Genomic DNA, 25,358 nt, shown 5'->3' with positions numbered 1-25,358 from the left:
TTTGATACCATCAACCATGGTACCCTTCTAAGATGCCTCTCTGGGATGGGGCTTGGAGGTACTGTTCTACAGTGGCTTCACTCTTTCCTGGAGGGGTGCTCCCAGAAGGTGGCGCTGGGAAATACCTGTCTGACTCCTTGGTCACTGGCCTATGGGGTTCCTCAGGACTCAGTCCTGTCCTCTATGCTTTTTAACATCTGCATGAAACCGCTGGGGAAGGTCATATGGAGTTTTGGAATAAAGTGACACCTGTATGTGGATGATACCCAGCTCTATCACACATTTCCATCTAATTCCAAGGAAGCTGTTTCTGTCCTAAACCAGCGTCTGGCTGCTATAATGGACTGGATGAGGGCAAAGAAATTGAACCTTAATCCAGACAAGACAGAGGTGCTCCTGGTCAGTCAAAAGACAGATCCAGAAATAGGGATTCAACCTGTGTTAGATGGGGTGATACTTCCCCTGAAAACTCAGGTTTGTAGTTTGGGGGTACTTCTGGATTCAGCACTGAGCCTGGAAGCCCAAGAATCAGCAGTAACCAGGAGTGCCTTTGCACAGCTAAAACCTGTGTGCCAGCTGCGTCCATTCCTGGAGAAGTCAGACCTGGCCACAGTAGTACATGCCTTGGTTACATCCCATTTGGATTACTGTAATGCGCTCCACGTGGGGCTGCCTTTGAAAAATGCTCAGAAACTTCAGCTGATCCAAAGAGCTGCAACCAGTCTCTTAACTGGAGCTGGCTACAGGAAGCATATAACTCCCTTGTTGCAACAGCTCCATTGGCTGCCAGTCTGTTTCTGGGCACAATTCAAAGTGCTGATTTTGACCTATAAAGCCCTACGGCTTGGGTCCAGGCTATTTGAAGGTTCGTATCTCCCTGTATGAGCCCCCGAGAATATTGAGGTCATCGACAGAGGCCTTCCCTATGTCCCACTACCTTCTCAGGTGCATTTGGTGGGAACAAGAGAAAGGGCCTTTTCAGTGGCTGCTCCCAAGCTCTGGAAATCCCTCCCTAGGGAAGCTAGGATGGCTCCATCCCTGCTGTCCTTCCAGCGGCAGCTAAAGACGTTTCTATGCCACCAAGCTTTCACATGACAGGGATGCTGTTTTGTTTTAAAGAGTTTTAAATGTTAACTTTTAATAATATAATGTTTTTAATTGTTGGAATTGTTCAGTTGTTTTTTAAACTTGTATTTTGCATGTTTTATAGTGTTTTAACTTGATATGTTTTAGATTTATAAGCCACTTTGAGTCCCTGTACTGGGAGGAAGGCGGGATATAAATAAACATAATAACAATTATTACAATTATTTGTGCTTCTTATTTCACATGAAGAACTTCTCCCGGTGTCTCTTGAACAAGGAAATACACACCTACTAGCAAAACCACAGCACTATCAAATTAGAGACAAGGGTTTGGATCTGGAGTAAAGTACTTTAAATTATGCCCCACTGAAATCATTGGGACATAAATTATTACTAATGCTGCAGTTCTACTACCCCAGTGGTCCCCAAACTTTTTTGGGCTAGTGTCCTCTTTCCTCTTGGATGACAATCCTAGTGCCCCCTGCAGCACATATTTCTTGATATTAGGTCTACTGGTCTCCTGTACATTCAAAACAACCAATCTCAATCACTGCTCTCTTTGCCTCCCAGTCACCCTGGGTGCAGCAACCAAGAAGCTGGCATCGCAGTGACTGAGAAGCCTCTCGCCTGTGCCGGCCTTGTCGCATAGGTGTTACTATGGGGCATGGGAGTGCGGGCTGCACCAGTTGACACCATAAGTGGAGTGGTATCATGATCACCATCCTAGCAACACCACTATTGCTCCCTTTTGGAAGAAACAGGGCATAGTATTAACATACATTGTAAGACTCAGGACAAGGAGCTCAGCAGAAGAGGTCAGAAAATGGGACAAATAAGGCCTTTCCTTTATTTGGCCATCGAGCTTCAAACACCCTCTGGGAGGAGGAGACAGGGCAGGACTTTCTGGGTTCCTCTGTCCTCCTGGCCCCATCCATGAAAGATGGAAAAGCAGGCAGGAGAAATGGGGAGCCAATCAGTGTGAGAAAGGCTGTTGTGTGCCAATGACATATGCATCTCCAGCTTTGGAACTGGAGTGCATGAGGAATCCTGAGAGTCTCCATCGTCTTGACTCCCAAAGCAGAAGGCTGTTGTGTCAGTTCTGCTTTCTGCTCCGGGAACTGGAGGCTGCTGTCTCCCATCAGCACATCAGACTCCTGCTTTGGGAGTTAAGAGGAGGAAGAATCCTTGGATTCCTCCTGTACCCCATTCATGAAGCATGAGGGGCTCTTGTGTGAATGGGAGACAGCAGCTTCCTGCTTTAGGAGTGGGGTAGAGGAGTAATCCAGGGATTCTTCCTCCTTTTAACTCCTGAGGTAGAAGGCTGTTGTGTCAATGGAGTTTATAACACAACTGAGATTAAGAGTTTATCCCATGAATATTCTGGAAAAATTGCATAATTACACGAAATGATTTTACGCGGCATCACACAAAACCCACCATTAAAGTGGTCGCAAAGAAGCATTAGCACAGATCGTTTTACTTTCAGGATTTCGGTGACAGTGCATTTCCCATATCACTTTATTTGCACAATTGTGTGTGACCATCATTCATGCAATTACTCACCATTTTCACTTTATTTGTTGGATGCTTTAAATGCTTTAATCTCTCTTTAACACAGAAATCAACCCCAGTGTGATAAACTCCAATGAGAGATAGCAGCCTCCTGATTCAGGAGTAGGGGTGTTCTTTGGCAAAATCCTTTTGACCACACTCTGAAGTTGCCCAGCCACACATATCCCAGTTTTCATATATGAAATGTTGCAGGGTATGCTGTCCCAAGACCAGCCTATGAGTTTTGTGGCTCAGTGGGATCTTGAAACAGAATCTCCTAAATTCTAATCTAATCCAACATTTTAAAAACTGCGGCACTACTTGAAGATAAGCTCCACTGAATACAGTACAATACAACTTACTTCTGAGTTTAGTACACTGATGGTACTAAAATTTGTCCAAATGCCAATACATGTATACAGGATTACAGCCCACGGTAATTGGAGGGTTTGAGAGGATGTCTAAATATATACGATATTACAGGAGGAACAATACATAGGAATGTTTAGTTTGGGGTTAGCCCTACTGCTCTGCAATTGTATAAAGAGGTCCTCAGAAATAAATTCCAAACTTAGGATCTTACTGCAATGTTTAAATAACCTGGTTTACCTCTTCCGAAGTGAAGTCTAATTCAATTAAACTGTCAGATAAACATGCATGAGATTGCAGCTCAGCCTGTAACAATTTTGCAGCAATTAAATCTAAACCCAGTGGTTAATCCCAATTAGGCAGACCCTTTGAATAAATGAGAACGAGACGCATGTGTAAATTTTCCTTCAGTCCCCAAACTTCTAGCACTGCAGGAATGTAAAAATTCAATATATCATTGATATACTGTAGTTTGGGGACCCAGAGAAAATGGCAGACCAGGTAATGTAAACACAGTAAACACAGGTGTTCTGGGTATAAACCATTTTCAGTGGGGTGCATCCACAACAGAAATAATGCAGTATGACACCACTTAAACTGCCATGGCTCCATCCTACAAAATCCTGGGGTTTGTAGTTTTGTGAGGCACCAGAACTCCATGGCAGAGAAGGCTAAAGAGTTTATAAAACTACAAATCCCAGGATTATGTAGGTTGGAGCTACAGAAAGTGATGTCAAACTGCATTATTTCTACAGTGTAGATGCACCCACAGTGTCTTACTGTCAGCAATGCCAAAGTCTGCAAGAGGCTCATAAACCTTTGTTGTGTAGAAAAAGGAAATTCAAGTTGTTACTTCTTCTCACACAACCAGATAACAAGCCACACCTGCTGAAATTCCCTCTCCTACAGTCACTCAAGGTTACTGGAAGCATGTCCAGTTTTGGGCTCTAAATATTTATGGAATGAAAGAAAAACATCATTTAAGGAGGCGCAACTGTTAAGCTAAAATTTTATAGGCATTTTAAAAGGATTTTACCTTCTCGACTGTTAAATTAATGTGGTGTTTTAACTGTGTTTTCAAACTCTACTATTGGTGTTTGTAAGCAGGGTCACCAGATGTCCTAACCAAAAAGGAGGACAACAAGGCACTGTCAAATGTAGGACATGGAAGATATTCCAAAATACAGTAAAAGGCAAAAACACTCATATGAATATAAATCCTTGCTTCTTAGTGAAGCTCAAAAGGAGGGACATTTTAAAATCCCTCCAAGACAGAAGGTTGAAAAGTAAGGCATGTCCTGGAAAAGGAGGACGCCTGGTCACCCTGTTTATAAGCATCTTTTGTGAGCCGCCTTGGGTCCCATTTGGGAGAAAGATAGCATATAAATTTAATAAAATGCAATAAATTCAGATAGGGTGACCAGGCATCCTCCTTTTCCAGGACATGGCCTACATTTTAACCTTCTGCCCAGGAAGAATTTCAAAATGCCCTCCATTTTTAGTATAAAGCATGGATTTCTATTTCTCTTGAATGTTTTTGCCTTTTCGAGAGCCAGAGAGCCAGTGTGGTTTAATAGTGGTTTAAAGCGTATTTTAAACACCTTTTATCTTTTCAACTATATTGAATTCTGTTTTAATTTAACATTTTTCTCTGTTTTTAAACTGTACTGTTTTTAATAATTTTGTAAATCGCTCTTAGTCCCAGTTTTGGTAAAAGGGCGAGACATTAATAATATTAATAATAATAATAATAATAATAATAATAGTTTTGGGGTTTTTTTTCAGGCTATGTGGCCATGTTCTAGAAGAGTTTATTCCTGACATTTTGCTATCATCTGTGGCTGGCATCTTTGGAAAATAATAATAATAATAATAATAATTTGAGCATAGTTTATGGGTTTGGGGACTGCGTAATGTCGATGTTAATTGCATTATGTGTATTCTTACGTTCTATTATAATCTGCCTCTCCCTATTTATTATTATTTTAAAATCCCATTTCTGCATGGGATTTGCTTCCATGTGATATGTATAAACTCCATTCGGACTCTGGAAAGGACTGGGGTTCGAATTCCAGCTTGGGCAATGGAAACCCACTGGGACTGAGAGGGTTGACTTTGGTCAAGATGAAGTCACACTCTCTCAGCCTCAGAGGATGCCAATGGCAAACGACCCCTTCTGAAGAAACTCCATAGGGTCACCCATAAAGGGCTTTAGAGAAAAGCAAACATTGTGTCTTTTCTTGGGCCATGTCCTCCATTTTGAGGTGGTTTCTCTTTGTGGTTAGGAAATGTGTGGCCCACCCTGAAGAACCCCTTGAAACCAAGTCCCCCATTTTGCTTTTCTTATTCTCTCCCCCCCCCCAAAAAAAAATCTTCAGGGTGGCCACACTTCCTAAGCAACTCAAAATGGAGGACATGAGTCAGGTGACCCAGGGCTCCCTTGGAGGGCTGAGGGAGCCCCACTAGGCCCCAGGCCCTTCCCAAGGCCTTTCCCTTTCCTCCTCTTCCTCAGGACTAGGCTAGAAGAGGCGTGGCTGCCATTTCCTTATAAAAAGCCTTAGAGCCAGGGGCTTTTGAGGCTGTTTGGCTGCCGCCATTTCGAGCCTCCTGAGACTTTGCTGGTGGAGAAGATGCTCCAACTCTTATCCAAGGGCTTCTCGTTCTTTTGGCGAAAGGCCGAGGAAGAAGGGGAAGAGCCCCTGGCAAGCAGAGGTAGAAGCAGGGGCAAAGTATTATTAGTATTATTGATTATAGCCCGCCTTTCTCCCAAAGCTGGGGCTAAGGGCGGCTTACAACATTAAGAAAACAACAGTGCACTTTGGTTTTTGCTTTTGGGGCTCTCTCTCTCTCTCTTTTTTTGGAGGTGGCAGTGGTAGTGACCAGATGTCCTAACCCCAAAGGAGGACAAAATGGAGGACCGAGGGGGGAATGGAGGACAAAGGAAAACTTAAAAACACTCACAGAAATGTCAATTCGTGCTCCTTAGTCCAAATTTTTTTGACATTTTTTTCCTGGACAGAAGGTAGAAAATGGAGGACATGTCCTGGAAAAGGATTTGTTTTTTGTTTTTTTAATGTAATCTGTTTTAATATTGTAATAATTTAATTCTGTTTTTAATGTGACATTTTCCCCTGTGTTTTTAATTGTACTGTTTTTAATCTTGTGAGTCTCAGGTTTAGGAAAAGGATGGGATAATGATGATGGTGATGATGATGATGGTGGTGGTGGTGGTTTGAGCCATTGGACTATGACCCTGGAGAAGACCAGGGTCCAAAAACCCACTGAAGGGGGTGACCTTGGACAAGTCACACTCTCTCAGCCTCGGAGGGCATGTCTGGTCATTATGGGTGGGCAGGAAAAAGGTGGCTTTCGTTTGGCCCCCATGGCAGGCCAACCCTGGGGAGCAGGAATAGGAGTTTTCCCTTTCCACTTTCACGTTTCACTTCCTAGAACAACACCTTTCATAAGTTTGCTTTGCATCCAGATTAGGCACTCAGGTTAAAAATAGATTTTAAAATCTAAATATGACACCTGAATAACTTTCCCAAGTGATGTGATCAATTGCAAAGAAGTAGAATTGGGTTGAAATGTATAGTGCTGGGGTTAGCAGTTTTGTTTTGCTTTGTTTAAATTCAGATCCAAAACACACTGCAGAAATAATCCGGTTTGAGGCCACTTTAACTCCTGTGGCTCATTGCTGGGCAATTCTGGAAACTGTAGTTTATTGAGGCCCCAGAGCTCTCTGAGAGAAAAGGTCAAATGTCTCACAAAACTACAGTTCCCAGAATTCCCTAGCATTGAGCCACAGCAGTTAAAGTGGCCTCAAACCGGATTGTTTCTGCATCACTTGCCCAAAAGTCTTGATTTGAATACACTACCACAGTATATGCTTAAGATCAACCTTACAAAATTGAGATCTCCAACAATTGCCAAGTAACATTCTCTGGTACTTCCATAAAACATTGTTTTTGTTGTTAACTGCTTGATTCATGGCATGAGACATCTCCAAAACCACCTGTTCTCTAATGTACAGAAATAATGCAGTTTCAACCACTTTAGCTGTCATGCCTCAGTGCTGTGGATGTCTTATAATGAAGAGGAGAATACATTATATGATTTAAGATAAAATAAAAAGATGGTGGAAGCAATATACTGATGAACTGTATAAAAGAGATGGGACAACAACACATTCCTTCAATTAAGAAGATGAACCCACAATCTTAGAAAGTGAAGTGGAAAAGACAAAAGTGGGAAAAATAAATAACTAGGAACAGATGGTATATCCACAAAATAGTTTCAGGCTTCCAGTTCCAACAAAAATTTGCCAACAAATACAGAAAATCAAACCATGACCCATAGAAAATACAGAAAACCAAACAATGACACTTGTGACTATTATAACCATTGGAATATTGTGCTGATCTCTCAGGCAAGCAAGGTGATGCTTAGGATTTTACAAAAAAAAAAGACTTCTACAACATGTGGAGCAAGAAATGTGATCTGTCCAAGATGGGTTCAGAAATGGAAAAGGAACTAGCAATCATTTTGCAAACCTACATTTGCTGGAACGCACCAAAAAAATTCAGAAGATAATCAACTTGTGCTTTATAGATTATAGCAAAGCCTTTGATTGTGTAGACATGAGAAATTATGGTTCACTCTAAAAGACCTGGGTGTACCACAATATGTGATTGTCTTAATGTGTAATCTTTACTTGTGGTCAAGATGCCACTGTCAGGACACAATATGGAGAAACAGAACGGTTCCCGGTTTTTCGGGCTATGTGGCCATGTTCTAGAAGATTTTCTTCCTGACATTTCGCCAGCATCTGTGGTTGGCATCTTCAGATACTGACGAAACGTCAGGAAGAAAATCTTCCAGAACATGGCCACATAGCCCGAAAAACCCACAAAAAACCATGGATGCCAGCCATGAAAGCCTTCAACTTCACATCAGAATGGTTCTCCTTTGGCAAGGGGGTCAGACAAAGCTGTACAGTGGGTCCTTGTTATTCGCTGGGGTTTGGTTTCAGGACCCCGTGGATAACAAAATCCGTGGATGCTCGAGTCCCATTAAATACAATGGCATAGCAAAATGGTGTCCCTTATATAAGATGGAAGATCAAGGTTTGTTATTAGGAGTTTATACTTTTTTTTTAATATTTTTCAAGCCGTGGATGCCTGAATTCATGATTTTAAAAAACTGGATAAGGAGGGCCAGCTGTATTTTGTTACCCTGTCCTTTAAATTTATATGTAGGATATATGGAGTACCTGCAGAGAAAAGAATGATATAAAAATTGAGGGAGAGAACATCAATAATTTAAGATACGTAGGTGACACTATATTGCTTGCAGAAAATAGCAAAGACTTAAAATGACTATTGATGAAAGTTAAGGAAGAAAACAGATGACTCGCATATACATATATATATTGAAATAGTTACATTTTTGTGGCTCGATCCTGATTTTGTGAAAGCAGGTGGAAACCCCACTGTCCACACAGCCTGTTTCCAAGATGGTCCAAACACCCATGGGCAGTCTACACCATGCGGCATCAAGCCACATTGCTCTGTTATTTTTTTGCCTCCCAACCATCCATGTGCACCATCATATGAACACATTTCTTGTGATCACCAATAACCTCCCTCTTCCCACGAAAAAGACAATGGGTCTTAGAGCAAATCGGACCTGAACTCTTCCAAGAACCCCAGATGACTAAACAGAAGCTGTCGTAGTTTTGATCAGACATGAGGCAAAGTGACCCACTGGAAAAGACGACAGTGTTCAGAAAACTGGAAAGCAGTAGGAAAAGAGAACCACATTACAGTGTCAGTCAAGAAAGCCACATCCTTGAGTTTCCATGTTGATCACTGGGGCTCTGGGTGGTCTCTCATTCATAGGGTTTGCATATGTTGGAAGTTGAATTGGTAGCAAATAAAAACAAACATCTGAGATCATGGGGCAGTGGAATTGCTGACAGATGGACTCCCAAGTTCTCATGTGATTTCTGAAGGCAGTGAATTGCATTAAAAAGGGGGATGGATACTTACGCAATGTTGTCAGTTTGTTTTTCTTTATTTAACTTTTGAACCACAATAAAAAAATACACTGTTCTTTCACTTTGGTAAGTATCTTGTGTACATCAAATACTAACAATTCCAGTTACATCCATTTCAATTCCAGGTTATAACACAAAAAATGTTAAAAGTCAAGGGGAGTGATTTTCATAAAGCACTGTATATGTTACCAAGTTTATCAGAACCAAAACATACTTAAAATGGAAGGAAAAACATCTAGGAAATCTGGAATGAATATGTTTCTTGTTGGCAAGTGAGAATACTTTCTAAGAACTGTTTCAACATCTTAGCTTTCAACATTTTGTGGAATTACGCTCTGTTTTTTATTATGGTGTATTTACCACATGATGTTTACATCTGTTTGTTAGCAATCAGATTTCTAAGAACTAAAGTTCTGTGAGTTTTACCACACAGACACAATACCAGTATTCTGACATTTCAAGTGATTTGTTGAACAAGAGGCTATAAAAATAATACTAATTTCAAAAGCAAAGCATAATTTTTAGTAAGCCCATTTAGCTTTGGAACACATTAATTTTCAAGTCATTTACAAAGAATTGGCTTCATTGTTTGTTAATTGTGGCATTTCTTAATTGCGGCCCCATATATGCATTATTCAGCACCTCTTATCTCATGAGATTGAGAATAGTATCCTGGATGTACCTCTTTTCCTGATTCATAAGGATGTACAAAAGTGAATCCCCACAAGATACATACTGGCTGAGTGGTACAGTACTAGTGAAATTTGTCCTCCCTTGTCTCCTCCTTCTACTAAACTGTTGAAATTAGTGGCTAGAGGTTAAGTCCCACACTAATAGGCCAACATTCACAACCTGGTTCCAGATGCATTGTTAGTAGAGATAACTTGCTAACTGGTGGCATAATTTCAGTAGGTAATGTATTCATGAATGTTACACCTGGGCAATAATTTGGAAAAGAAATTTTGGCATGTTGTACATGATCTCAGCTGCAAGAATTGTATATGCTAGAATGTGGAAAGCTATGGAGATAACCTCAGAAAATGATTGGCTTTCTGAGTCTTCAGGGTTCAGAAATGCCAAGGTTTGAGAACACTGATCAGACTGGCTCCCCTCCCCATCTAGCCTGTTAGCTTCTCACCCATGCCAAACCTTGTCTTCACCAAGTAAATAATTTTGGGGGAGATCAAACGTTTTTGTCTCTCTGAATGTAACCAGGGGAGAAGGGGAAATCTTTTATCTCTGCTGATGGGATTAAAAAATAGATTCTCCTTCTTTCCCTGACCCATATTACATTTAGGTTTGTAAAATGCCTCAGTGCCATTGGAAATATTTAAAATGCCTATTTGGCATGCAGAAAGGGCAAATATTTGTATTTGGAGAATGCAGCTGGAGAAGGAAGAGCCAGCCTTCCCACTCCAGCAGCAATGTGCTCTATAGTACTGTGCCATCCCTTGAAAAGTCCTGTAATCAGCTTTTTCAGAAACTGGCATTTGTGCCAATGGAGTGCCAGAGGGAGCATTTTCAGGATAGCCACTCTTAGAGAAACAGACTAACTCTTGATTGCTGTCCCCCCCTCCCAAGGTAACATATGTCCCAAGTGTCATTGCAATAAATCTTTAAAATGGAGACGATAGAGTAGTTCTGTCTGCTGGCTGGGATACAATTGCCAACGTTCTTGTCTAGAGCCAACTGATCTGTTGCCCATCTTTGTCTTTGAATTGCTTCTGTGTCCTGTGTTTTGCCCTATAAGGAAATCAGAAAAGAGTTACAGAACACTCTATTTCATTATATCAATGTGGCTCTCCAGACATTTTTGGATTGCTTCTCCCATAATTGTTTACCACTGGCTTTCCTGGATAGGGCAAATGGGAGATATAGGCCAAAAACATTTGGAGGGCCACCAGTTTTCCATCCCTGATAATGATTTAATTTACGTATTTCTTCTTTTAAGGAAAGTTGCATATGTGGATTTGCTCTTCCTGCTTGTTGTTCTAATCTTGCCCTTGCCTCATCCTAGTTACATTTTAATATTCTGAAGAGGCATTGAATTCCTAATGGTCGGCAAATTAGAAAGGAAATGGATTTCACTATATTGAATGATTGACTTAATACTGTGTTTTCATTTTGAGCTTTTCTGCAGTGTGATAGATTTAGGGTCAGGGTACTATAAGAGGTGGTCCTAGTGTGAAGAAGGATATTTTACACTGAACTGTAATGCTCTGTGAACTATGGAGAGATGCCAGGACCTGTGTAAGACCAGGAGCACAGAAAAAAAGATACTGAGAACAGATAAAGATGTATTTTTCTCTTGGCAATTTATAAAACAGATGAGGTTGAACTGAACAACATTCTTGGGGGAAAATCATAGCACTACTGTGGCTGTCTGCAAGCTGTTCTTATCCTGAAACTGGTTCTTAAATCTGATAAAGACTCTTAATTAAATATTGCTTAATAAATGCAACATGACTCTTTTCCTTCTGTCAGGCGGTTTTCAAGTTAGTTTATTTTGGCTGCTTTAAGAGATATAGTCATAAAAGGGAAGCAGGGGAGATGTTCTCTGCCCATGTATGCTGGCAAGAAACTTATTGAGATGATGATCTGTATCTTCTTCATACACTTTAGATCTTGAACAAAGTACAAGAAACACTTCGTATTGGCTTAAATATGTTTTATCTTTTCTTTTTAAAGATGCCAAACAGATCAAAACTGTACATGGCGTAGTGACAAGATTTTGCCTGGACTATGGGTTGATAGATGATTCAATTGTTTTCACCAATGATGTTGTGATTAGTAGTGCACTATTGCAAATTGGACAGAGGGTTGTAGCTCTTGTTGAAGAAGACAAAATATCAAATGGATTAAAGGCAATCAGGGTGAGTTTTAAATTACTGTGGAAGTTAATCATGTTTTCTGTAAACTATGTACAAAATAAAACTACATTTACCCCGTTGATTATATTGAAAGCCCAAAATGCCCTTTCAGTATACACTCATCCCTCCATATTTGCAGATTTGATTATTTATGGGTTTGATATGTTCTCTCTAGGAATATCTAGGTCCTCCAGTGCAACTCTGGTCAACTTTAACTAAAAGTCACACTGAAAGACCTAGAGATTCCTAGAGAGAATATTCTTCTAGGCATTTGTAGCTCCTCCAATGCATTTCTATGGTCTGTGTCTGTCGGACATTGACCACAGAGTTGCACTGGAGGACCTAGAGTTTCTTAAAGAGGTGTCCTCTCAGGTAAAATCATGGTGTTTTTGTTATTTGTGGTTTTTCCATATTCACAGAGGTCTTGTGCTCCTCTCATTCTAGCACATATGGAGGGACAAGTGTATTTTGGCTATGCACTTACTATACCAAGAGAAATATTAACGTTCTTGGGTATACCGCTATCATTTCACTATGGAGGGGAAGTATCATCTGATTCAGATTGTGTTGCTATTGTTTGAATGGGAGGTGTCTCCAGGATTGGAATAGAAAGTGTCCTTTCTGAGACAGTTGGAAAGAAAACACTGTGTTGAAGTAAAGGGAAATAATTAACAAGAGAAAATACTTTTTCCTCAACAATGAGGAATTAGTTAAAATGAGCCCTGGTCATTTCTAGGATGGGAGACCACCAGTGACTACTGGGTGCTGTAGGCTATATTTCAGAGGAAAGAAGTGGCAAAAACACGTCTGAGTATTCCTTACCTAAGAAACACTGATGAAATTCATGGGGTCTCTGTAGGTTGACAGGCAACTTGAAGGCACATACATAACATGCATTCAAAGGTGCAAGAAACCTGGTTATTTTAAACTGTTTTTATGAAGTTAACCATACAGTCATTAGATGTCTGGTATGTTCTATGGAGAAACCTTTACTTTTCAATATTCTGCAAAGTCAAAATATTTCTGTGCTTATTGGCATGGAGTTCTTGTTTTATTTGCAGTTCATTGTAGGTTTCACAGAAGTGAACAATGTATAAAGAGGATACAAGTAGAAACATGGGCAGAATTTTACTAAACACAATATACATAAAAGAAATGTCACATGAATATTATCTGTAGTAGGTAAAATTAGTTGAAACAAGAAATAGAACACAAGCAATAGGGTTTTGAGAACCATCAGATGTTATGAAGTAAACTGCTTTATTAGTATAGCGGATGGAGGAAAAACATCTGATGGTCCAAACCCCAATCTTTGTGTTATATTTTTTGTTTCAAATTATTTTTCCCACTATATAAAATATTCATGTGAAGTTCATTTTATGGGTATTGTATTTAGTATAGTCCTGTCTACGATTCCATACACACAAATTGAGAAATTCCTCCAAGTATGCAGCAGATGGCAGACTTACCCACTGATTATAGACTTTGACAAGGCTAGAAGTGGTATAATAGGCAAAGGAAAATAACATAATTGTCAGATAGATATATGCCTCTAAAAATTGCTGCAGTACTTAGAGTAGAAAATCAAGTGATGCAGTGTATTGAAGGTGGGGGTTACAGGTAAGATTTTGTCAGTAATGAAGATGCAAAGGGTGGGGGTGTGCCAATAGTGGCTTCATGTCATTAAGTTAAAACAAGGCTTTTTATTGAAGATTCAGGACATAACTTTTATCCAAGTCTGCACATATGTTTGTAAATTGTTTTAAGTAGATAAATTGTTTAATATTCAATTTAAATTTTACTGTTCTAAATTTTTAAATAGTTAAATAGCTTTTAATTTTATGCTGCCCAAGATCCTATGAGATAGGTTAGGCGACAGTGTGGTACTGTGGTTTGAGTGTTGGACTGTGACTCCAGGATACCAGGGTTCAAATCCCTATCCAGCCACAGAAACCTACTGGGTGACTTTGGGCAAGTCACATTCTCTCTGAAAAACAAGAAAACCCCTGATGAGGTAGGTCATTGTAGGTTCACTGTAAGTTGAAGATGAATTGAAAACACAGAACAACAACAAATAAATAGTTTATTACATAAATAACCTCCTTTACCTTCACTCTCAACATTCCTGAGGAATCCTTCCCATCATTTTGCCTGTATCTTTCTGTATCAGAAGACAAAGACAAACCTGTGGTAGTCTGGAAAATCAGTATGCAAAGGGGTAACACCTTTGAGACTAACTAAAAGAAAGAATTTTGTAGCATGAGCATTTGAAGACTTGAGCCTACTTCTTCAGATGCATGTTTGGAGTGGAGAATCCAGAGACAGACCTATAGGCAGTTGTGTGTGAGGCTTTATGCAACAGCCTTCCTCCTGCCTTTGTCCCTTAATTACCACCCTTAAAACTGAACTTGTCAGCTCATCTCCATACACACAAGGTTTTGAATTTGAATTGACATTCTCACATACAGTCTGGATTCTCCACTCCAAGCATGCATTCATAATGGCCAACATAGGTTTCATGGCATGAGATGTTCAGTCCATACCTACCAATATTTGTAGAAGGTTGCCAGTTTGGTTTATATTTAAGGGTATTGTAGCATTTGTCCTCTAGTGTATGGGGATTCTCAACAGTTAAAGGAAAACATTCATGACAATCATGTCAGAAGCCTTATTTGTCAGAAGCTTTGATTTATTCACTCTTGTAGGTAGAAATAATATCTGATAAGTGGGAAGAAAGCAGCATACGTCCCTGTGAAGGGGACTCAAATATTAAGACGCTAATTGGCAGTATTACATCTCTAACTGCCGTTGGTGGTTGCATCAATCTGACAACTTCTTTTTCCATGAAAGATGTTTGTGAAGGTAACGTATATTTTCTTTAATAGTGGTTGAAATCACTTCTTTATTGCACTGTTGTTTATGACAAAGCAATGAACAATGCTTTTGGTGGCTTGTTTTGGAAGAATGTATTTTTTAAATATGTGAATATGCAAACTCCTTTATCACCTCCTTTTCTTTAACTTTGAACACACAAAAAAGATTTTTATCTCTCAACTATTTATGTAACTTTTAGATGTGATTAAAATATCTATGGATTGATATTAGTATTATTTCTCCTCTTTGCATTTTGAAATTTTATATTTGATCTACAATGATGAAAACAATAACAACTAGGTAATGATTGCCTTTTCATTATTCTGATTTTCTATTATATTCTAATGAAAATGACTCAAACTGCTATTCAGACTTAGTGAAATTTTATTTTTAAGGCTTTGATCCTTGTAAAGGAGATTTGGTGCAAGCAGAATATGTTGTTAACCCAACAACCTGGAGCAGTGAAGCAATTTCTGTAAAGCCCTTGAGGTATAAAAGAATTGATAAGGTAAATCAAATGCCTGGTTTAGTTTCGAGATGTCTTAGATTTTTAAAATCAGACACCATTATATAGTAGATACCTCTACGCTGAGCTACGTTGCTGGATGATGTGTATCAAATTTAAGATAATCTTACTTCTAAATTAATAGATAGGAAACCTTTATATTGCAGTAAAATGTAAAGAACTTCTCAGCCTGAAAGGCTGCACAATATAGTTCAAGCAGTTAAGCTAATATGGATTCCATCTAACAAACTCTTCATTTAAATATTTTTAAAACTTTTATATTCCTTTAAAATGATTAATAATGTTTTGATGTAATGATTTTTTAATGCTTTTACAATTTTATTAGGTTTGTTATTTATTCTTTTTGTGAGCCCCCCTTGGGTTCCACTTCAGAAAAAAGAGCAATATACAAATGAAATAAATAAAGGTTTGGCAATTTTAACTCAATAGAATACTAATGATATCTGCCAGGAAATTCTCTCCAAATCCTCACAGGAGAATACTGTAATTGCCCAGTTTCTTTCCTGGAGGCTGTAACAGTTCAGTTTTTCTGAATTCATTGTTGTAGTATAAGTTGCATGAGAATAGTGCTGGATCAAATCAAAGGTCTATCCAGCCAAATATTCTGTTTCCAAGTGAGGGGGGGGGGGGGACCAGATGCATGTGGGGCAAGCTCACAAGAAGACTCTAAATCAGGGGTCGTCAACCTCCGGCCCGCGGGCCGGATGCGGCCCGCGGAGGCCTGCCGCCTGGCCCCTGGCTGCTGTTGCCTCCGAGGGCGGCAGAGGGCCTCTGGGGGGCCCGCTGCCGTCCCTGGGGCCCTCCAGCAGGGCTCCGAGGGCGGCAGGGGTCCTCTGGGGCCCCGCTGCCGTCCCTGGGGCCCTCCAGGAGGGCTCCGAGGGCGGCAGGGGGCCTCTGGGGGGCCCTTTGCCGTCCCTGGGGCCCTCCAGGAGGGCTCTGAGGACGGCAGGGGGCCTCTGGGGGACCCTTTGCAGTCCCTGGGGCCCTCCAGGAGGGCTCCGAGGGCGGCAGGGGGCCTCTGGGGGGCCTGCTGCCATCCCTGGGGCTCTCCAGTAGGGTTTCGAGGGCGGCAGGGGGCCTCTGGGGGGCCCTTTGCCATCCCTGGGGCCCTCCAGGAGGGCTCCGAGGGACGGCAGGGGGCCTCTGGGGGCCCTTTGCCATCCCTGGGGCCCTCCAGGAGGGCTTCGACGGCGGCAAGGGGCCTCTAGGAGGCCCGGTACCGTCGCTGGGGCCCTCCAGGGGGCCCTCCAGTGCTGGTGGCCCCCACCAGCTTTTTTGCCGGTCTCTGACGGGGCCTGGGGCCCCGTCAGAGGCCAGCAAAGATGGGGAGGCCTGGCCCCCGGAGGGCGGAAGCTCCGCCCCCGGCACGCGGCCCCGCTCCGGAGGGTGGAAGCTCCACCCCCCGCATGTGGCCCCGCCCCGGAGGGTTGAAGCTCCACCCCCGGCTTCGGCCCCCCAGTCGCCTGAGGGACACCAACCCGGCCCCCGGCTCAAAAAGGTTGCCTACCCCTGCTCTAAATAGAGTATCACTTTGACACTCATGTTTCCAAAATTGCATTTTCTGTTAACTAGGGAAAATATATTATGATTACGTTTCCAGGAGTAGCTCAGTTGGCCATGTAGCAAACTACAATAACTTCCAAAATCCACAAAACAGTCATACCTTATTAGGCCAGCAAAAGGCCCAAAAAGCGGGTTCTTCAAAAGCCGCGGCAGTGGCATAACAAGTGCACCACTGGCACACTCGTTACATAAGCGCCGCGTGGTGCCATGCAGACACAGCAGGCACTTACGTAACAATGGCGGCGCCCATGTATACAGAGCGCCGCTATTGCTACGCCCTCATCACATGCTAGGGTTGCGGGGCATGTGGGCACTCCGCCCCAAGGCAACCCTAGCACGTGATGAGGGCGTCACAAAGGGCCCGTGTGTACTAGGCCTAAGAAAAGCACTAAATTGATTTGTGCCTCTTAGTTTAGATTGTAAAGTGTGGCATAGATTTCTAAATGGGTTCCTGTTCAACATAGAGAAATTAGGATTGCATTCGTATGCTAAAGATGATGAATTGAACGAATTGAAATCAAATGCTGACACCATACTTAGAGATGAGAGAAAGCAGCAACAACATCTGAGTGAGCATGCAATCTTGCTACAGTTTAGATATGTTACCCTTACTCTTGAGACAGTGTAATCATTACTTTTGAAAATCCCATTGTGGGAGAGAGACTGGATATAAATCCTAGAAATAAATTTGTTCAATGCATGCTTGAGTTAAAAGCTTACATTGATTATTGCTTTATAAAATTTTCATTGTGTCTTCCAACTACAATTACAGGTCCGTATTTCAAGTGTGTGTGGAAGAAATGGTGTAGTAGATGACCATGTATTTTTCAATCTAGATTCTCTGAGACTTCCTGATGGCTACTTTCCTCAAAGACATGACCTGGTCAGTGTGGTTGTTGTAGAGAGTAACCAGTCATGTTATATATGGAGGGCACTTTGTATGGTTCCTGCAGATAAAAATAGGTAATAAAAACATTTTTTTTATTTCCTATAGAATTATATGGGATATGCTTGAGAAGATGTTTATAGTTGGAATCAATTATGATATTGAACAGTAGCTGGAAGGATAATATATTTACATGAAGTATGTTTCCCTTTTGTTTTGTTTTTCACAACTCTGCTAATGCCATATGATACTCAGCAAAGTTTTGCTTTGTGTCTATGGATCTTATGTATTTGCAGATGTACAGTGGACCTTTGGTATCTGCTGGGGTTTGGTTCCAGCCCCTCCTCCCCCCCCCTCCCCCCCCAAAATGGATACCAAAATCCGTGGATGTACAAGTCCCTTTAAATTCAGTGGATAATAAAATGGTATCCCTTACATAAAATTTGAAAATGGTGGTTTCCTTTTCAGAATTTACATATTTTTTTAATATTTTCAAACTGTTGATGCTTGAAATGGTGGATAAGGACTCTGTGGATATGGTGGGCTCACTGTATTATTTTTTGAGAGAGAGAGCACAAACAACTTGATTTCTTCAAAAAAGAAGTACAGGCATACCTCAGTTAACAAAGCCTCTGACAAAGACGTTTCTTTTTACAAAGTCTCTTTATGGTCACCAGCTCCCCTTTTCCTCCTCATCCTCTGTTCAGCTAGATGTTTTTAGCCATATCAGCATTGAGAGGATGGTGAACGGGGGGCTGTAGAGGAACACAGACCTTTACATTGTGTCTGCTTTAAACAATCCAGGCAAACTTCATCTGGAAAAGAGTTGTAAGTTTCAGCTTGTCTTTGGGCATAAACAGATGAACAGGATACCATGGCTAACCCTGTGGTAGCCTGCCCATGGTTGCCATCCAGGTCAGTCCCCAGGCTGGTGTGCTGGTGGATGGGTGTTCAGATGCCTGCCCACCACCACACTATGGATCCACATCCACGCACCCCTTGCTTGCCGCTGCCACTGCATCTGCTCTGAAGGCCCCACTGCATCCCATAAGGGCATAAATGGAGTGTCTGGCTTACATGCATGGCCAGGCACCCCCTTCTAACATCACAGGCCATAGCAGGGACCTTCAGAGTGAACACGATAGATGCAGCAGGTATGAGCTGTGTGGTCTGGTCTTCAGCGTGGAGTTTTCAGGAAACTGTGGCAAACAGCCAGTTTTTTTGGACCAGACTGAGGTCACTTTGGACCAGAATCAGTTCAGGACTACTAGATGGCCATCCAGACTGGCAAATCACAGCTAGGGCTGATGACCTGCATTGTCCGAGCATGACAGTGCCAAGCTGGGGGGAACACAGGCCTTTTGGCCCATGTGGACAGTGCCCCTCCCCCAGTTAACTTATTAAAAAGGTGATCTGACCTAGTTGTTTCATTTCACATGTACATATTGTTAGTTTTGAATAAATGTTTGCTGAAACATGTTGAACTGCTTTCACAGTTCAGGAACATATCCTAGTTCTTTCCATGTTATTTCTGTCTCTGGTACCAAAGTTTCTGTTTAAAATGTAATATCCGGGTACACATCTACTTTGTTAATTGAGGCATATCTGTCCATTTTTTACTGAGTTGGTTCAGATACTCTCTTCTCAACTCTAGGGTCGTTAGCCTTACATCCCTCATCCTGGAAGTGTTTTAAAGCATTTATATTGTACACCGTCTCAGATCACATGCTAAATGGTAGGATAAAATTGTTTAATAAAATGTTTTATATAAGAAGTATCACGTTTGTGCTCTTTATTATAACTAAGGGGTCATGCAGTTTGGGAGCTTGGAGCGGCCCCTGGCCACTCCAGCACCAGTCAACCCCCAATCCTTACAGGACCACACTGAGTGCATGGGACCGGTCCTAATCTGAGCTGCTGACACAGTCTCCAACCCAGCTGCCAGCAGGAGCAGCTTTTTGATCTTTTCATGCCAACTCTTCTGTATTGTAGTGTTCTTGGCACACTCCTCACATGGCTTCTGGACGCTTTCGGGGCGTGTGTCATTTGCAAATCCCTCCCCGAGAGCAGTCATAAACCGCTTTTTCTTGCTCGTCTGTTTTGGGCCTTACTTCATATCTCTCCATAGTCTACGGGTACTGTTTAGTTTTGGAGCAGATACAGTCGGCCCTTCTTATACACGGATTTTTATACACGGATTCAAGCATACACGGTTTGAAAATGTCCAAAAAAAGTATAAATTTCAAATATCAAACCTTGATTTTCCATTTTTTATAAGGCATACAATTTTGCTATGTCATATTTAAAGGAACTTGAGCATACACGGATTTTGTTATATATGGGGGATCTAGGAACCAAACCCCAGCGTATAACAAGGGTCCACTGTTTTTGCATTCCTGCTTTTAGGCAAATTCCCAAAATATTGCAGTTCCATTCATAGCTGCCTATCTAAGATTTTTGTGTACTGTGGAGTCATTAACATTGTGTAATAAGATGAAAAAGGCTACAGCAAACCAGCGTCTGCTTTTAAACCAGCATGGCAAATAAGTTAAGCAAACTAAAAAATTTTGAAGGCTGCATTCCAGTAATGTAAATGTTTAGAAACAATTTGGTGCCCAGGCAGCACAGTGAGGGTTCAGAGCATCCTGACGCTCAGCCCTCACTGCGCCTACAGCCTGGCACAAAATGTCAGTCTATAGAGCCCCTTAGTCTCTTGGCATGATCAAACCAATCCACCTCTTGCAGAGGTAAATACCACACTCATAAAGCAAAGGCAATCCTTGATATCCTTTGATGTGTACAAAAAGCATACAGTACATATAAATGCAAACTAAAATATGAGCATTTCACTGTGAACGTATTAGCTCAGTAATTAAGAGTTTATTTGAACTGAGCTAGATATTTCATTTAAGGGCCTGAATACCCTATAAACACCAGCTCCCATATGATCTTGGAAGCTAAACAGAGTCAGCCCTGGTTGATGGGAGACCACCAGTTAATACTAGGTGCTATACGCTGTATTTCAAAGGAAGGGACAAGCAAAACCACTTCTGAGTTTTCCTTGACTAAGAGACCTTTATGAAATTCTTGGGGTCACCATAAATCAACAGGTGACTTGAAGGCACATGCGTACACATATGCGCATGCGCGCGCGCACACACACACAGATATTTCAATTAGTGGTGGGTTTTTTAATTTGAGGTATTGAGTTTATATCTAGATATCCAGGAACACTTTATAGTTGCCCTTGGTGACTAGTCATAGGTCTAATCTTCGCTGCAGAAATAATGCAGTTTGACATAGCTGAATTCTTCGGGATTTGGGGTTTGTAGTTTGTTGTGGCACCAGAGCTCTATGACAGAGAAGATTAAATATCTCACAAAACTACAAATCCCAAAATTCCATATTCCAATAACATCCAAAATCCACAAAACAGTGATACCTTTATTGGATCAACCAAAATGCACAAAATCCATGTTTCAAACTTTTGAAGCTTCAAATGTGTTAAAAATCATACAGGAGAAAGAAAAATATGATGTTAATAATCTGTTTTGGTTGTGGAGGGATTTTAATGTAGGCAGGCCATTCCTCCTATCCATGTGGGTTCTGGGAGGCAAAGAATCATAAAGTCTAAGAAATAAAATTTAAACTCAATTAGCAACACAAAAAGATACTGTACTTCCTTTGAGATCCAGGTTGCCTCTGTGCTTTGCGAGGCTACAAGCCTCCTTTTTAAAACATTGAATTTCTCAAGAAGCCTCCATACTGTTGCATTAGAAAATGTAGAATCATAAAGTTGGAAACGACCATAAGGGCCATCCAGTCCAACCATGCAGGAAGACACAAAGCACCCCTGACAGATGGCCATCCAGCCTCTGTTTAAAAACCTCTAAAGGAGACTACCACACACCGAGGAGGCAGCATATTCTACAGTTGAACAGCTTTTACTTTCAAGAATTTCTGTAGGTGCTGTTTAGATAAAACCAATTGTCATATATGGTGTTTTTTTAATGACACAGCTTCAGGAGCTTGTTCTTTACAGTGTCTCTTTACAAAGTGTGTAGTTAATTTTATTAGTCAAATGCAAATCTCTCTTCTTATATGTTGATTTTCATCAGAACAAACAGGTTGTTTAAACCTCTAAGGTATAGCCTTACTCAAATTCCGTTATTTATTTTTTATTGTTATATTTATTTATATTGTTAGATACATTTGCCCTAGTGAACACAAGGAGATGACTCTCCTCATTTACAGTATGTCCCCAAAAATAACACTGTGATGTAGGCTATATTGAGACAATTGTGACTGGCCCAAGGTCATCCAGTGTATTTCATATTTAATGGGAACAAACTTGGATCTCCCACATGCCAACCTAGCAGCACTCGAACTTCTACACCACAGTAGCTGCATTCATATTTTATCTGCTCTTTCCACCTTTTAAAACTTCAGACACTTATAGCTCATGTACATGTCATAAATTAAGCAGAATTTTTATGAATACCTGTGTTTCATAATTTGTATGGATTTATGTGATAATACTAATTATATAGGTCCTAATTATATATACCTCCAGGCCATCTGTAACCCTCGGATTGAGTTTGGATGAGCCATATGAACAGTTACTGAAAGACAAAGGAGGACTTGAAGTATCAAGAATGACAGACTTTGGCAAACTTAAATTAGGAGTGACTAAAAGCATGGACATTTGCATAGAGTAAGTTGTAATTATTTTCACCTGTAAGTTTTTCCTTTTAAGGCCTTTTTCATACCTAGGCCATGTTGTATTCCTTCGCTGTGGTATCTTTCCATTGTTGGGCTTCCAGACTTTCTTTAAAAATGTGTGGGTATTTGGAGGCAGGCTGGCAAGTAAAACTGATTAATTTTTTTTTTTTTTTTGCAAACAGATGGAGAAAATGTATATTCATATAAAAGACCTGTAGTTGGTTAATTTGAAGTTGTCAGTATATCTAGTGAAATTGAATCTAATAGGTAAAGCCTCTGAAAGATAAAGTCATATCTTTGCCATTATTCCTTTTCCTCCTTTATTCTTCACTGTAGCCAGATCTGACTTCTTAAGGAATGGGCACAGCTGGCACACTAGTTTTAACTGTGCAAATGCACTCTTGGCCACAACTGAAACCTGGGCATCCAGACTCAGATCTGAATTGAAGAGCACACCCAAGCTGTGAACCTGAGATTTCAGGGGGAATGTAACCCCATCCAACGCAGGCTCAGTCCCTATTCCCTGGTCTGCCTTCCAACTGACCAGGAGCACCTCTGAATTGCCTGGATTAAGTTTCAGTTTGTTCACCCTTATCCAGTCCGTTACTGACAGCAGACACTGGTTTAGTACAGAGACAGCTTCCTTGGAGTCAGATGGAAAAGAGAGATAGTGTTGGGTGTCATCAGTATATTGGTGACATCGCACCCCAAAACTCTGGCTGACCTCTCGCAGCAATTTCATGTAGATGTGATAAATAACACGAGGGACAGAAGAGAATCCTGAAGGACCTCACAGGCCAACAGCCCAGGGGTCAGACAGGAGACCCACAACACCACCTTCTGAGTTCGCCCCTCCAAGAAAGACTGGAACCACTGCAAAACAGTGCCCCCAAGTCCCATCCCAGAGAGACTGCCCAGAAGGAGACCATAGTGTGGCAGGGCAAGATTGGCAATTACCTCCTATACCATAGGCTAGTACCAATCTTGCCCTACCACACTGGATTTTAAAATAATATTTTAAATACTGTTTTTAACCTGTATTTTTACCTTGCTTTTACCAAGAAGCATACAGAGATCAGGCTAAATAGCTGTCCTTCTATTTCTCTTGTGCTTGTTATTCCAGGATAATCAATAAGCCATTTTTATCCACTAAGAAAAGTAATGTCTAGTCTCATTCTTTAATATTTGAAAATACAGTATGACCCCCATAACCTGCAGGGGATACATTCCTCGGCTTAACATGGAAATACAAAACAATGGATAATAGCTAACCCTATTAGAATTAATTACTTCCGGCGGAAGCATAATAATAATTATGATGATGATGATGATGATGTTTATTTATAACGCCTATTCCACCAAAGGGTGGTACATCAAAATATATACAATAAAATGCGAACAATGAAACACAACACTATAAAATACTAAAATATTATACTAGTATACTAAAAGCAAAACAGACAAAATCCATACCATAGAATCATGCTGACTGACCTAGAAAATACCTAAACAATGTATTTTTAGGGATGTAGATAAGTGAAACCATGGGTTTCTTGGATATGGGAATCGTACGGTATTCTAATAATCATGAATCATATCCAGTAGTGCCTTTTTGTAAATGGAAGGAATCCTCTGTTTCCACTTTCATCTAGACACAGTGGAGGGAATCAAAGTCCTCCAGACGTTATTGAACTGCAACTTGCAGCATTCTTCACATTAGCTGTGTTGGCTAGGTCTGATGGGGAACTCAAATGAACAACTTTTTGAAGACTTTGTTATTCCCATCCCAACCAAGTGGAACCGTCTCCCAATTTTTGCCAAATTCCCCTCCCCTTCAATTCTCTGCACTGTCTTCTATTAGTGGAAGCATCTATTGCCTTAGAAATCCTCTGTCAAATAGAAGGACTCTTTACATTTGCAGTAGGGCATCTTTTGATATACTTTCTTCTCTGTATGGGGCAGGGATGTGATAAAGCTTCATCTTATCACTGTTGAATTACTCTTAGGACTTTTTCACACAGGGACCTATATGCTTCCATCCTGAAAATGGTTAAAGTATTGGCATCCCAGAAAAGCAAGTCCCTAGTCCCACTTATGGTATCTCTTCTCTTGAAATCTCATGAATTTTTATATACGCACAAAGATTAAGATTTAAATGCTATTTGTTTTCTTATTTTAGGAATAAAGGGAAGGCAATACATCATTTAGTCAGCTGCAAATTAGGTGGCTGGGATAAAGAGAAACAGTTTTATCTGCAAGCGCCAGGAAATGGCCAGAAGAGTTCAACAGCATCCATATCATCATCCGTTGTACCCAAAGGTGTTAATCCTGGTAAATATAATTCATTTGCAGGTTATACGTGATGTAATTAGAATTGCTTAATTTATTTTCTTGCTTTTTTAAAAGGGGTTAGATCTGCAGATTTGAATAATATTGAAGACTGTGACAGTTCTTTTGTCAGTCAGACAGAAAAACTAAGCAGTGAACAAGTACAGAATGAAAATGTGAAAGAAAATATGACTGAATCCAAGGAGGACATCTCTTTGCCTTCTGGGCAGAAGATTTCTATTATGGTTTTATGTACTGCCAAGTAAGTGTGTACTCTGTATATCAACACTTAATTTTTTACAAAGTAACAGTAAGTAGTGGTACTCTGCATTGGTGGCCAGCACTGTAATGAACAGGCAAAAGGAATTACAAGAGAACGTGCATGTTAAAATAACAACTGTATCAGTCCTCAGTTTATGACCTTGCTATACTGATTTTGTATGTGTTTTATTTTTACTTCAGAAGACCTGGTTTCTAAGAATGGATAAACATATGCATCATTTATACTTTATTATTCTTCCCTGTC

The 25,358-nt window shown here is 40.7% G+C and overlaps 1 protein-coding gene across 3 annotated transcripts in view; it reads left to right on the top strand.

Annotated features, from left to right (window-relative positions):
• The first annotated feature begins 5,453 nt into the window (after window positions 1-5,453).
• MOV10L1 (Mov10 like RNA helicase 1) overlaps window positions 5,454-25,358 on the top strand; it is a 49,387-nt gene continuing 29,482 nt past the window's right edge. Inside the window, exons 1-8 of one of the 3 annotated variants that reach the window (XM_089524428.1) lie at window positions 5,454-5,717; window positions 11,752-11,936; window positions 14,639-14,795; window positions 15,203-15,315; window positions 17,669-17,859; window positions 22,356-22,496; window positions 24,684-24,835; window positions 24,911-25,094. In XM_089524428.1, the coding sequence (XP_089380554.1) occupies window positions 5,636-5,717; window positions 11,752-11,936; window positions 14,639-14,795; window positions 15,203-15,315; window positions 17,669-17,859; window positions 22,356-22,496; window positions 24,684-24,835; window positions 24,911-25,094 (1,205 nt within the window). In that variant the 5' untranslated portion in view covers window positions 5,454-5,635. The remainder of the gene's footprint in view (window positions 5,718-11,751; window positions 11,937-14,638; window positions 14,796-15,202; window positions 15,316-17,668; window positions 17,860-22,355; window positions 22,497-24,683; window positions 24,836-24,910; window positions 25,095-25,358) is intronic. The other 2 variants (XM_089524427.1, XM_089524426.1) reach the window with 2 other exon arrangements.

This window comes from Sceloporus occidentalis, unplaced genomic scaffold, assembly GCF_023333645.1.
Source record: "Sceloporus occidentalis isolate IW3139 unplaced genomic scaffold, rSceOcc1.0.p SCAF_5, whole genome shotgun sequence".
In the NCBI taxonomy this organism is placed as follows: Eukaryota; Metazoa; Chordata; class Lepidosauria; order Squamata; family Phrynosomatidae; genus Sceloporus; species Sceloporus occidentalis.
This window is presented reverse-complemented; position numbering and strand designations above follow the sequence as displayed.